The 13,658-nt window shown below is 30.3% G+C and overlaps 1 protein-coding gene across 1 annotated transcript in view; it reads left to right on the top strand.

The window, feature by feature from the left end:
* Positions 1-532: 532 nt before the first annotated feature.
* Positions 533-13,658, top strand: part of LOC142345411 (uncharacterized) — a 110,885-nt gene continuing 97,759 nt past the window's right edge. Inside the window, exon 1 of the mRNA XM_075397460.1 lies at positions 533-1,065. Within this exon, the coding sequence (XP_075253575.1) occupies positions 844-1,065 (222 nt within the window). The 5' untranslated portion in view covers positions 533-843. The remainder of the gene's footprint in view (positions 1,066-13,658) is intronic.

Genomic DNA, 13,658 nt, shown 5'->3' with positions numbered 1-13,658 from the left:
TAAGAACTTAGCTGAGGCTATGGGCGTGAAGAACGTTCAATATTTTGATGAAAAGCTCCGCCCGTTTTCATTAAAATTTAATTAAAATGCAGATAGCATTTTTGGTATTCAGTTACAGAACAAAAGGGAAATAAAAAAGCTAATTTCAGACAAAATTTGTTTTATAATCACGACTTAAAACTCATATTTCATCTTTCTTAAACCTATAATATATCTTATGTTACCTAAAAAACTCATAAACGCAATTTTTTTTTAATTTAACCATCAGCAAATTGTTTTGAGGGCTTTGAGAAATAAATTTTAGCTTGATAGCATTTCCTTTAAATAATGTCATTTCACTAGACGACCGGAAAATTCTTGCGGATTAGAAATGACTGAAAGTGCTTTTTCTTATTTTATGTGCAATAGTCAAACGTGATTGGTCGAAATGACTAGTTTATTTTGAGTAAAAGGGGTACAAAAATCAATTTTTTTCCAAGCAGTAACACATTACACCAAGTTTTTTTTTTACTTTTAATGCCATAAATAAGCGCTCAAAAATGGCATTTTATTTATCTGATAAGTAGCTGGACTAGTGTAAAGAAGTCTTCGCATGTTCATTATTTATTCAAAAAAGACATAAATATCTTCATATACTTTTCTTTCAGAGCTAATAAAACAGCAAAGAATGCTATTTTTGAAGCTCCCTAAAAATTGATCAGCTTTTATATTTAGCATAAACTCAATTTTCTTTCCTCATTGTTTTACATCATTAAATATTTAGATATTCCCAGGAAATCGTAGCTAATTTGATTAATTACCCTGAAAAATTAAATAACTTAGTTCTTCCCACTCATATTTGAAATGCCGTTAAATTCCACTCTTTCTGTCACTGGCCAGACATCCGAACTGGGGAGCGAACCTTGGAAAAATTTTGACAAGTACGTGACCCAAGCAGAATCAGTTGAACGGGTTCTAAACCCAATTTTATCCCTGCTCAGTATCGGACTGAACACATTTTTGGCATTCTACATTTTGTCAAAACCCGAGCTGCGAAAATTCACTTTCATCATCGTCGCTTTTCAAGTAAGTTCTTTAACTTTCATTTAATACCATTCGTCGCAGCTGTAAAATGGAATATAGTAGTATCGATGAAGCTCCAATTTCTCGAATTTGGCTACAATGTTTTGTAATTTTAACAATTATCTTAATAGTTAATTTGTCGTCATAGTCCACAACGTAATGCCCTAAACACGTATTCATATAATTTTTGAAGAATGAATCGGGTGAAATGGTTTAAATGGCCCCAGATAATTTGGTACGGGGTTCTAGATCACAAGGTATTTTTATTTTGACACAATATGACACAATATATTTTTTTGAATTGGTATAGATGCGTTTGAATTGCAACGAAGGCTACTATAGTTTGCATATCTATTTCAACAAACCTAAGAATCCTTATAAAGGTTAGCGTCTCTATCGCAATTTTGAATATAATTTATTTGTTGTGACCTGAATTCAATTGCTTTAAAATTAGTAACAGATTTATCCGAAAAACAAAAACTTCTCATAATTTGTCTAAATGCAATTAAGCTATCATTGAATTCATTGAGTTTCAGCAGTTCTCGTGGATTTGTGTTGATTTTTCTGAAATTATCCATTTTATATTTTCAGTCAACTTGCAACTTTTCAAAAGATGTGCACAAAATTTAAACTCGTTTAGAAAAGAGTGCAAAACAACAGTCAGAAAAGTCAAATATTTTTGTAACTCTAGAAAAATAGTACACTGGCAATTTTTACTGCGAAGAATGTTTGAATGTTGAAAATTATTTAGGACCTGTTTCTATTTTATTGCGATTTAAAAAACTCCACGGCTATTTTGCGTTAGATATTCTACAGAAGAAAATGATTTTTGATTGAGCAAATGCTATAAACAGAATTGTGTTATGGTTATTGTTTGTTTGTTTTTTTTTGTCATTGGTTATAAAGATGCAACCAGACATGAGCCAAAAGTTTAACCTTGTCTCTTAGTATTCGTTAAAATCGTCGTTCAATTCTAAACAAAACCTAATTTTGATTATTTGACCAAACTGAAATGTTCCCCATCAAGCAAGGATGTTCACAAGTCTTAATGTCAACATTTAGCAAGGGTGCACTGAATGTTTGCTTTTTATTTCTCTCGTTCAGTTACGTTACTACATATATAATTTTGGACAGTTCAAATTTGATCATGATTACATTACAAATGAGCAAAAAACGACAAAATATTGGAAATATAGCATTTTATCCCTAAAAATTTAGTGTCTCTATCTCAATTATTGAGTATTTAATTGTTGTGACCTAAATTTCCACATCAAAATTAGGAACCTATTTTTCCGAACAACAAAAACGACGCGAAATTTTTTAAACGCAATTAAGCTATCGTTGCGTTCAATGAATTTCAGCTGTTTTCGTAGATGTGTTAATTTTTCTGATACTATACCGCGATTCTTTGTTTTTGATATTTTCGGTCCATTCGCAATTTTTCAGAAATTGTGTACAGAGTACAAACTGTTAAGACAAGAGTGCAAAACAGCAGAAAGAAGAGCCGAAAATTTTTCTAAAAGGATAAATATAATGAGCTTGAAGTTTTTACTGCGATGGCTGTTTTAACGTGGAAAATTAATTGAGGCCAATTTCTGTTTTATTTCGAAAATGCCGAAATTTCTGAGATTTCGAAAATTCTACAGCTATTTTGAGCTAGATGTTTTACAAAAGACAATAATTTTTGAATGAGCAAATGCTACAAACCTAACTGTGTCATCGATATTGTTTGTTTTTCTGTCATTGGATATCAAGATGCAACCAGAGATGCGGAAAAATTTTTATCTTTGTCTCTTAGTATTCATTAATCGTGGCGCTCAATTCAAAACAAAACCAAATTTTGAATCCCTTGACTGAACTGAGATATTCCTAATCAAGCAATGATGATCTCAATTTTTATTGTTCCGACCCCACTTGTGGGTGAAGAAGTTATATTCTCAAAAGGGTTTTTTTGTTCAGACAATTTTGGCCGATATTCATGATATATTCATGGTAGAGAAATGTGAGTGGTATCAATAAAAAGCTCGTCCAGCATAGGGTTTGAATTTCAAAACATAATTATATTTTTTTTAATTTCGTGTTTTTTTAGGAGTTATCGAAGTTTAAAGTTTTGTGTGAACACGTGATGTTTGGCATGCTTTTGTTCACTTTTTGTTCAAATTAAGTTTTTCTGTTTAAGAAAATCAAATCAAACTTACATTTTATGCTACAAATGAAACTGTCTTGTATTTCTAACAGACTAAAGGCCATAAAAAGGGTAGTTATTGTCTCATAGGGACGCTTACAATAAAAAAAATCGATTTCCATTTGAGAGGTGATATTTTAAAAACCATTTCTTTTTTATTATTTTTTTTCAAGTCACTCAGAGACTAACAAATTTCCAAAATCCAGTTTATGTTCATGATAAACTTGATATACAGTCAAATGATGCCCTTAAGGAATCGCTCATTTTTTTATGTCTCCGACTCTGAGTTTTCGTAACTTTTATTGAAATTTTGATTTACTTTTAGAGATCTTAATAAAGTTTTTTAACCCTATGATATAAATTCGTTGACTGAAAATGCAATAGGCTTCCTCAAGATCAGTAAGCAAACCTATGTGGTTATTTGAGTGGGCAGCTAATGGTTTTAAAAAAAAAAATTTGGAAAAATTTTCTTTGAATACTAACCGACCTTAAATTTGTTTGTGAAGCGTACGTCAGTCTCACTTTTGACAGTACCCCCTTCGTTTCTGTTGCTACCAAAAGGAATCTGGTTAGTGGTGTTATCTTCCAACTTCATCACTTAGATGCCACGACTTTTCATAATTTTTTTTTAAAAATTTTGGTTATCAATTTTCATAATTTTGGTTACTTCGGAAGTCATATAACCTTTTCACATTATTGCCAAATCCCCTTTGAATAGAAAAAATATTCAATGTTTCATAGATAAGAATTTGTAGAGAAAAACGTATGATTTTAATGGCTTCGACACTGTCTTTTTGCATTTTTCTTCTGATTTTTTGGTTTTTGACTGTATTTGTTGTCGTTTTTATAGCCATACGAGTTATTGTGATGAATTATTTATGATTGAAGAACAACACAAATTGTCTGTTTTCGTCAAGCACAGCTTATTATATCTAATTCCTTATTGATTTCCCTTGAAAGCTATTGAAATTCATGGCTTTGGTTCCACTGCTTTTCTCAAAAGCTTCGTGGTTTCAAAATTTTTCTTCAAATTTATTGGTTTTTAGAGTCATAATAATACAATAAAACAACTCCATTGTTGTTAAAAATTTATTTGAAATTGAAAAACTTTGAAATGAATAGTTCATTTGTAATGGCTCCCACATTTTTTTGTCAATTTTTTGATTTTGATGTCTTTGCTTGTTTTGTTTTATTTATGTTGTTATAAGGAGCTGAGAAGTCTAATAAGCCTCTAAGTGAGTGTTCAACAAGTGAAAGTCTTCAATGCCGTAAGTTTACAGCAAATAGCCTTAAAGTTCAAGATATTATTTGATTTCAAACGTTCTTTTAAGTTTTTTAGATTTTGTAGTTATATTTGTCAAATTGTATCTAATTCTCATCATTGAGATGCCTCATCCACTTCCCTGTAGTTTGAAAGTTAAAGTGGCTATTGATATTACTGCGTAACTGATGTTTTGTTGGTCGAACAATATGCGTTTTCAGAAAATTTTTTATATTGGTCAATATCTGTGTCCTTTTTCTCCTCTTTACACTCATTCGCGCATTAACAGATCCCTATGTTTTTAAAATAAGACCCAAGTGATCATGGTTATTTTTTCAGTATAATTTTAACTGAAATAATTTAATTAACATTTAAACATAATTTTCAGGTAACAAGGAAAGGATTTAATGGCCTCAATAATTTGTGTTTTCGCGAGTTGTTAGTATTTTTTTGACTTATTTTCTTCATCTTTAGTCCGTTTCCGCGGCTTATTTTGACCAAATACAGACACTATTGGTTTTGTAATGACTTTTTGTGAATTTATCAAAAAAAAATTTGTTGAAACTTAATGGTTTTTAAGACGTTTGTAAATATTTGATGTAAAAAAGATTGATTGATTTTAGAATTTTGCCTCATGATTGCTTCTTTTTGTCAACTTATTATTTAGTCTCAAAAATATAACGTCCTGTCTGTTTTTTAGTAACGAAAGATAAATTTATGTAGTTAAAGTTTCTTCTGATTGTGTTTTGAGGTGCCTTTATGTTTAGATGCTGCATTTTTGCCGTAAAAAGCTTTATTTTTACTTTTTGATGTTCATTTTTTCTCCGTAGTCTTTTTAATGGTGTGAGATCTTGTGAATGCTGTAACGGGGCATGGCATTATGTTATTCATTTAGTCGTTTTTGTAACAGTTTCTTAAACTCAAAGATCTATATTTGATTATCTCTTCAATTGGTCGACAGTTATGTCAAAAATGTAGATGAGCGCGGGTCGGTCCATGATGTGCAAACGCTCATTAACGAGCCTCCTTGTTTGTTAACATTTAACAAGGGTGTGCCCATAAAATTGCATTTTTTTACATCTCTCGCCATCAACATTAGCGAGGTGTTCAGTTACGTTACTGTATATTGTTTTTTAGGCTGTTCGATTTTGATCACGAATACATCAATAATGAGCAAAAAACAACAAAACAGCGGATATATTGCGACTTTGCAAATTTTTGTTTTCTGTTGTATTCAGTTTTCAAATTTCTATCTCAACGGAGTGTCCTTGCAAACATGTAATCATAAGAATCAGAATTGTATACATCTACAAAAAAACTACTGAAATTGGCCCTTTACATTTAAAGCTTGAAAGTGGGCGCAAGAACGTCAAAATAGCCGAAATCTGCATGAATTAACTTTCACTATTGAAACTTTGGCCAGGAAATTTATTATTTAATTTTTTTAATTAAAGTTCCAGCAAAATGTAATAGTAAAATTATACAAATAAAGCCATAAACTATCTGATAAAAGGCTGAACATCTCCGTGATTTTTTCTTCAGAACAAAATAACTTTTAGAAAGAACAGAAAATAGTAACAGTTAGCGAATTTGTCGCCTTCATTTTGAAGTTTAGCTGATCGAGCGCAGAAATGAATTTGATAAACCCTCAAAAATATCTAAAACCCTTCAATCAAAAGAGTATAAACATGTGATTGCTACTCCCATTTTGTCATGTGACGTATTTCTGATTAGTCAAAATATATCTTAGCATGAAATTTACAATCTCTCTTCTCTTGGAAAAATAATAACAGTATTGCAATGGAAAAATGGAAAAATTCTTAGGGCATAGATTTTTTAATCCGAAGAAGTAGAGTCGGACATAATATATGATCCAGTTTTTTTTTTACCTAATTATGGCCAAGTTTATTATCGAACGGAGCCGCTTTTTTTAAAATTCCTGGGATTATTATTGTTGCGTTTGTTTGTTTTTAATTTACTGTAGTAATGCCTCAGGTAAGTTCTAATATTCAATTTGTCTTAATTTATTAGGAATTATTAATTTAATAATCTATTTTAAGAACTACAATGAAAAACTAAAATGCGTGCGGTGTCAATTTTGTCAATTGATGTCCAGGTAATTTTGCCAAATAATCCAATTGTTACGGCATGTGATCAAATCTCAGAATCTGAATGTTAAACTGTTTGCTTTAATGTTGAGATTACTATTCCAATTGCCAGCTTCTAGAAATAACAATAAACAAGCAAGAAGATCATCTTATAGATATTCCATTGGTGCCAATGAACAGTTTTTTTCCAAAGCACTTGATTTATAGTTTCTAAAAGATGCACTTGTAATTTCATCTATGGAATCACTACCAAAGAAAATTAATATTGCAAAGGTGATTAATTGTGCGAGCTAACTTATTGAGCTGAATGTTGTATAGATTTTCCCAAAGCAAGGAGCTGTAAATATTAATATTGATTTTGTGCCATAATTTTCGGTTTGCATTTTTTTCAAAACTCAAATCAAAATCTAAATTTTCATCAATTCTTATGCAACATTTATGACAACTGAAAATCTGAAAAAAAATATTGATCAAATTCCTGCTGTTCATCCAATTTTTATTGAATTAGTTGATCAAGTCACATTAAAAAAATTTGTCAACGTTAAAAAATTTTGAATCAGACATCTATTTGCGTAAATGAAATAATTATTTTTGAAAAACAAGCTAATTATTTCGAAATCTCGAATTTATTAGACCAGGGGGCAAAAATTGAAACTGGCATAACGGCATGCTATATTTTGCTCTTAAAATTTGCATTTTCTTTCAAAATCGCAAATCTATCACTAATTTGATCAGTGTTTTGTAGATCTAAGGCAAAAGTTAATAACTGCAAGTTGATTTGTAAAAATTATGGCGACTTTGTGACTGTTTAAACTCAATTGTCATTCAAAGACCCCGTTGTTTAGAAACAATAACTGGTACAAAACGACGATAAATTGAAGGATATTAAAGACGTGATAGGAACAAAAGCTGGTTTGATTTGATCACACATTGCATTGAAAAAGTCCAGTTTTGACCACCATCAAATTGCAGTTGTTGAAAACAAATTGTAACATATGCTCATTATTTAAACTAAAATTATAATCGAACAAGCATCTGAAACTCCAAAACGATAGCTAAATGGTAACTATTGATCCTGGTAAATTGACTAACATTTAAGGGGAGAAGGAACAGAGTATTTCAGTACTGAACCAGTGTAAAACCAGTGACTGTTTTACGCGGGTCCATTCTCGGATCATGTCGAAATATAAACTGGCCAGTCTAATTTTCAGAGCAATTTTATTCTGATTTTATTTAAATGGTTGAATGTTTTGTTGATCTAAGCTCTTCATGCTGGTAACTAAAGGTGATTGATAGTTCCATCGGAAAATGTGACGATAACAAATTTTTATTTAACTCCAAGTTCGTGGAAATTAATTCCTCAGTAATTAAAAAAAGAAGAGAAATCGAAAAAAAAAACTGCTAAAAAACTTACGAATGGTAAATTTTCCTTTTGTCCAGAATTCGATGAGCTTAAGCAAATATTTTAGCAAAAAGTTAGAAAAATGCAATGTATATTTTCCATAATTCTGAACCTAATTTTTTCTGATATCAATATACACTCCAAAATCCGTAACATTTAATTGTTTCCCCAGAAAGAAGTTTTTGAACTGCTACTGAAATGACAAGGAGACTCACGTTTATATCATCTTCTAAATTTCGAAGCAACAAAAAAGTAGGAATCGGGGAAAAATATAAAAACATCACAATTCTGTGTTTTTGTAATGAATCACTTTATTTTCAGATGATGTCACGCGAATGGATTGACAGGTTTGCTGACCTGGAAACTTAAAGACTAAAATAATAGATGTTGTCTCTTTCTTTAAGCTTAGCTTTTATTGTATGCTGACATCCCGGTGTAAACAGGAAGTTTCTTTTAAAATTTCAAATTTTGCCTATGATGCTATTGAGTCTCCACAAATAGATAATATCATAACATCACATCATCAATAATGTTGTCAAAATAAGCAATTTGCAGCACAATTTGTGAAGTTGATTTGTGTTGAAACCTTTCAAAGAAAACACAGACAAGAAGGCCCGGGCCCGGTAATGTGCGTTCGCATATAAAGTTCCGACCCCGCTCATCCACATTTTTGGCACAATTGTCTACCAAATGAGAAACAGAAAGAAAACCCCCCAAAAGTCAAGTTCTTTTTTTTCAAAAAAATGGTGTATGAAGAAAATATTGCCTCCATCACAAATACTTCAGTGGAGAAAAAAATGCCGGATTAAATTGACGAGATCTGTCATTATTAAGAAAGCGAGGCAAGACAAACAACAAAATCAAACAACAACAACAAACATTAAACGCATCCAAAATTTTATATCCAATTAAAAAAAACGTAAAAACAAAGTCAAGATAATGTCATATAAACCTGAAACTGCACAAAATAACTTGTACCTTACTAGGCAAGGTAAGAGACCAGTTCATTGTAAGGCTCGGTTAACAGCAAAATTAAAAAATAATCCTTAAAAACAATTAAATTCAAATTAATGAAAACCATAAGGTATCGACTTAAAATGTCAAAAAATTTTATCATCGAAGCCTAAATAGGAGATATATATTTATCATATATATCTGTGTGTACGTGTGTATGTGTGTGTGTGTATGGAGAGGACATGTCCAAATTAATATCTTAATGAGGAGCTTTTGAAAAAAGTGTAAAATTGCATGATATAACTCCAAAAAATTAAGTTGTAAAGATTACACCAACAGTAAAAGTAAAGTTAAAGTACAACAAAATGCTCCTCTACCGGATTTTGAAAGACCTAGGGAACTTTGACTATGGTACAACTAATGTGCAAACATTAAAATTTACTTCCCTTTGTTAATCATGTCCAGAAAATGATCTTATTTATTTTTGAAAGAGGGCATGCACCGTCCTATTGTAAACAATTCTATTTGAAACATGATATTGAGCTTTATTTTTTTAATTTTCTCCATAATCACTTAAATGTACTAATTTTATATTAGCGCGGATTACATTAATTTTCACCCTAGGCCAAAATGCATATTTTCAAAAGCTCCAACGCTTCAAAAACCATTTAAAAGCAGCTTTAGTTTTTTTAACGTTCAGTTTGTGTGCCCCGAAACCATACAAAATAGCAAGTGCCCATATCAAAAAAATTTATACAGAAAACTATTATTTTTCTGGTTAACTTGATTTAACTTAGTTTTGAATATGATCTCGCTTAATCTTTCTGATAATTTGAAATTTTTTGTTTAACTTTCAAATATTTAACTGGCACTGCATGTGTTTTTGCATTATTTTTTGTCGCACGTTTGCCGCGATTAATTTTTGGTTGTACATAAAGTTTTCCAGGGATATGATCACCCTCGAAGGGATGACGTTAACGTAATGTTTTTTTTAAAATAAAGAGTGAATGCGAAGAAGAAACTGATGAGCCAGTAATTCTTTGCTATTTTCTCTGCAAATAATTTACCGTACAAATTTAACACTCTGACAAATTTTGTATTACTTATTTGCAAAATAATTTAAAAGAACTTGAATGATAGAAGGGGTACGGTAAAAAAATTTAAAATAAGAGTGAAAAGATAAAAAGATGCAAAAAAGTTGATTGCGTTTAATGTTTAGGCAAAAACGGTGAATTTTAAAAAAAAAATACACTATTTATTTTTAAAGCTTTAAATGATATTCATGGTTGTCCATTTATTGAGAAAACAAATTATTGGGTTCAACGTTTAGTTGTGTAAATAATTGATGTTAAAATCAATTTCTTTGTTATTTGTTTTTGATGAAAAAGCGGATTTACTGAGGGGACATTGAGATCGCTTGTTTTCTTTTTTTAAATATTGTTTTTGAAAAAAAATCCACATTCGGAAAATGATATTTAATGACTTCTTTTTATGATATACGCAGTTAATTGAATAATTATTAAGGCTGGTTTCAACTTTTAAAAACAACATCAAATCAAGAAAGTGTTGTTCGTGGCCATTTTGTGAGCATATACATACATGTATACATGCATACATGCCATGCATATACACACATATATATATATATATATATATATATATATATAGATATGTATATATATGTGTGTGTGTGTGTGTGTGTGTCTGTGTCGCTTGAGCGCTGGCCATCGATATATATATATATATATATATATATATATATATATATATCTGTGTGTATGTGTGTATGTTTTTGGGTGTGTATGGAGAGGACATGTCCAAATAAATATCTTAATGAGGAGCTTTTGAAAAAGCTGTAAAATTGCATGATAAAACTCCAAAAAACTAAATTGTAAAGATTACACCAACAGTAAAAGTAAAGTTAAAGTACAACAAAATGCTCCTCTATCGGATTTTTAAAGACCTAGCGAACTTCGACTATGGTACAACTAATGTGCAAACATTAAAATTTACCTCCCTATGTTAATCATGTCCAGAAAATGATCTTATTTGTTTTTGAAAAAGGGCATGCACCGTCCTATTGAAAACAATTCTATAAAACATGATATTGAGTTTTAGTTTTTTATTTTCTCCAAAATAACCTAAATGTACTTATTTTGTATTAGCGCAGATTACATGAATTTTCACCCTAGGCCAAAATGCATATTTTTAAAAAGCTCCAGCGCTTCAAAAACCATTTAAAAGCAGCTTTAGTTTTTTTAACGTTCAGTTAGTGTGCCCCGAAACCATACAAAATAGCAAGTGCCCATATCAAAACAATTTATACAGACAACTATTATTTTTCTGGTTAACTTGATTTAACTTAGTTTTGAATATGATCTCGCTTAATCTTTCTGATAATTTGAAATTTTTTGTTTAACTTTCAAATATTTAACTGGCACTGCATGTGTTTTTGCATTATTTTTGTCGCATGTTTGCCGCGATTAATTTTTGGTTGTACATAAAGTTTTCCATAATGTGATCACCCTCGAAGGGATGACGTTAACGTAATGTTTTTTTTAAAATAAAGTGTGAATGCGAAGAAGAAACTGATGAGCCAGTAATTCTTTGCTATTTTCTCTGCAAATAATTTACCGTACAAATTTAACACTCTGACAAATTTTTGTATTACTTATTTGCAAAATAATTTAAAAGAACTTGAATGATAGAAGGGGTACGGTAAAAATTTAAAAGAATAGTGAAAAGATGAAAAGGTGCAAAAAAGTTGATTGCGTTTAATGTTTGTGCAAAAACGGTGAAGTTTTTTTTTAAAAAATTACATTTACTTTTTAAAGCTTTAAATGATACTCTTGGTTGTCCACTTATTGAGAAAACAAATTATTGGGTTCAACGTTTAGTTGTGTAAATAATTGCTGTTAAAATCAATTTCTTTGTTATTTGTTTTTGCTGAAAAAGCGGATTTACTGAGGGGATATTGAGATCGCTCGTTTTCTTTTTTTTATATAATGTTTTTGAATATAAAATCCACCTTCGGAAAATGATATTTAATGACTTCTTTTAATGATATACGCAGTTAATTGAATAATTATTAAGGTTGGTTTCAACTTTTAAAAACAACATCAAATCAAGAAAGTGTTGTTCGTGGCCATTTTGTGAGCATATACATACATGCATACATGCATACATATATATATATATATATATATATATATATATATATATATATATGTATATATATATATATATATATATATATATATATATATATATATATATATATATATGTGTATACATATATATATATATATATATATATATATATATATATTTTTATATATATATATATATATATATATATGTGTGTGTGTGTGTGTCTGTGTCGCTTGAGCGCTGGCCATATATATATTATATATATATATATATATATATATGTGTGTGTGTGTGTGTGTGTGTATGTGTGTGTGTGTCTGTGTCGCTTGAGCGCTTTATTCATCGATAAACACTGCAATGACATCCGTGAAAATTTACTCCAGACGAAAAGGGAAGTTTGCCAAAAAACGACATTATCTCGGGATTTTGATCAGAACAATTCTGTTGATTCAAGAAGCCACATTCACAAAGCCGGAGTGGAGTATAGATATAAAGTGTTCTCATGAGAGAGAAAAATCTTTGTTGAATTTTTTTTCGAAATAAGAAAATTTTGTTTTCATTTAAATTATTGCGACATAGTTCACAGATTTGTCAGAAAGTGTTTCTAGTTTTCATCATTATATCTGCCACATAATACTGCTTGGGCTCAGAATTTATTAACAATCAACCTTATTCAATAGGTGAAAGAATGTTTTGAAAAGAGTTGCCCTGTTTTACTTATAGTCAAGGAATTGCTAGAAGAGACATTTCTCAAAGTATTCATTAATGGTGCATTCTAAAATGTTTAAACCTGCGGAGATAACTACAACTAGACCATTGAAAATGATGATCAATGTTCCAACCCAACTTTGCTTTTTTTAGGTGGAAAAATTGTACCGATCCTTGTTAAAACTTGACTTCAACAGTTTCAAGAATTCAACCCTCGGCTGAAGTAGTGGTATGTTTTAAACTTTGTACATGATCAGAATTCCAATACAGCACTGGTCCTCAACTTGGAAATTCTTGAAATTGAATTTTTGAATTATACGAAAAAAATCTGCGACTGTAAAAAGTACTCAATTTTTACCGTATTTTCATCTTGGTATTTTGGCTGAATTGTTGTTCCACGCAGAGGTTGCATCATTTTTAAAATTTTTGATCACATCTTTTGTCGGGATGCAATTATATATAATTAAACTGTGAAATATGAAGATAAAAAGTCAATCCAATTCTTTTTTAAAATTTTCAGTTCGATCTAATTGCCCTCTATTTTTCGTACTTACACTTATTTCGTATAGGAAGTGCGGAAAACTTGAAATAGTTATCAAACTGGTAAATATTTCCTTTTATGGTATTAAACAGCTCGCGAGCTAATGACGCGGTTGTTCATTTAATGAGATCTCCGCAATCTATGGCAATACTCAATTGAAAATATTTTCGACCTCATTGATTTTGTTTTGATCCCGTTTCTGCTCCCCTTTATTTACTTTATGTTTATTTTCGTTTATTTTTAACTATTATAAGCACCCACCATGGAAAAGCACTCCGCTTTTATGT

Source organism: Convolutriloba macropyga, chromosome 1, assembly GCF_964194025.1.
Source record: "Convolutriloba macropyga chromosome 1, txConMacr16.3, whole genome shotgun sequence".
NCBI lineage: Eukaryota > Metazoa > Xenacoelomorpha > Acoela > Convolutidae > Convolutriloba > Convolutriloba macropyga.
This window is presented reverse-complemented; position numbering and strand designations above follow the sequence as displayed.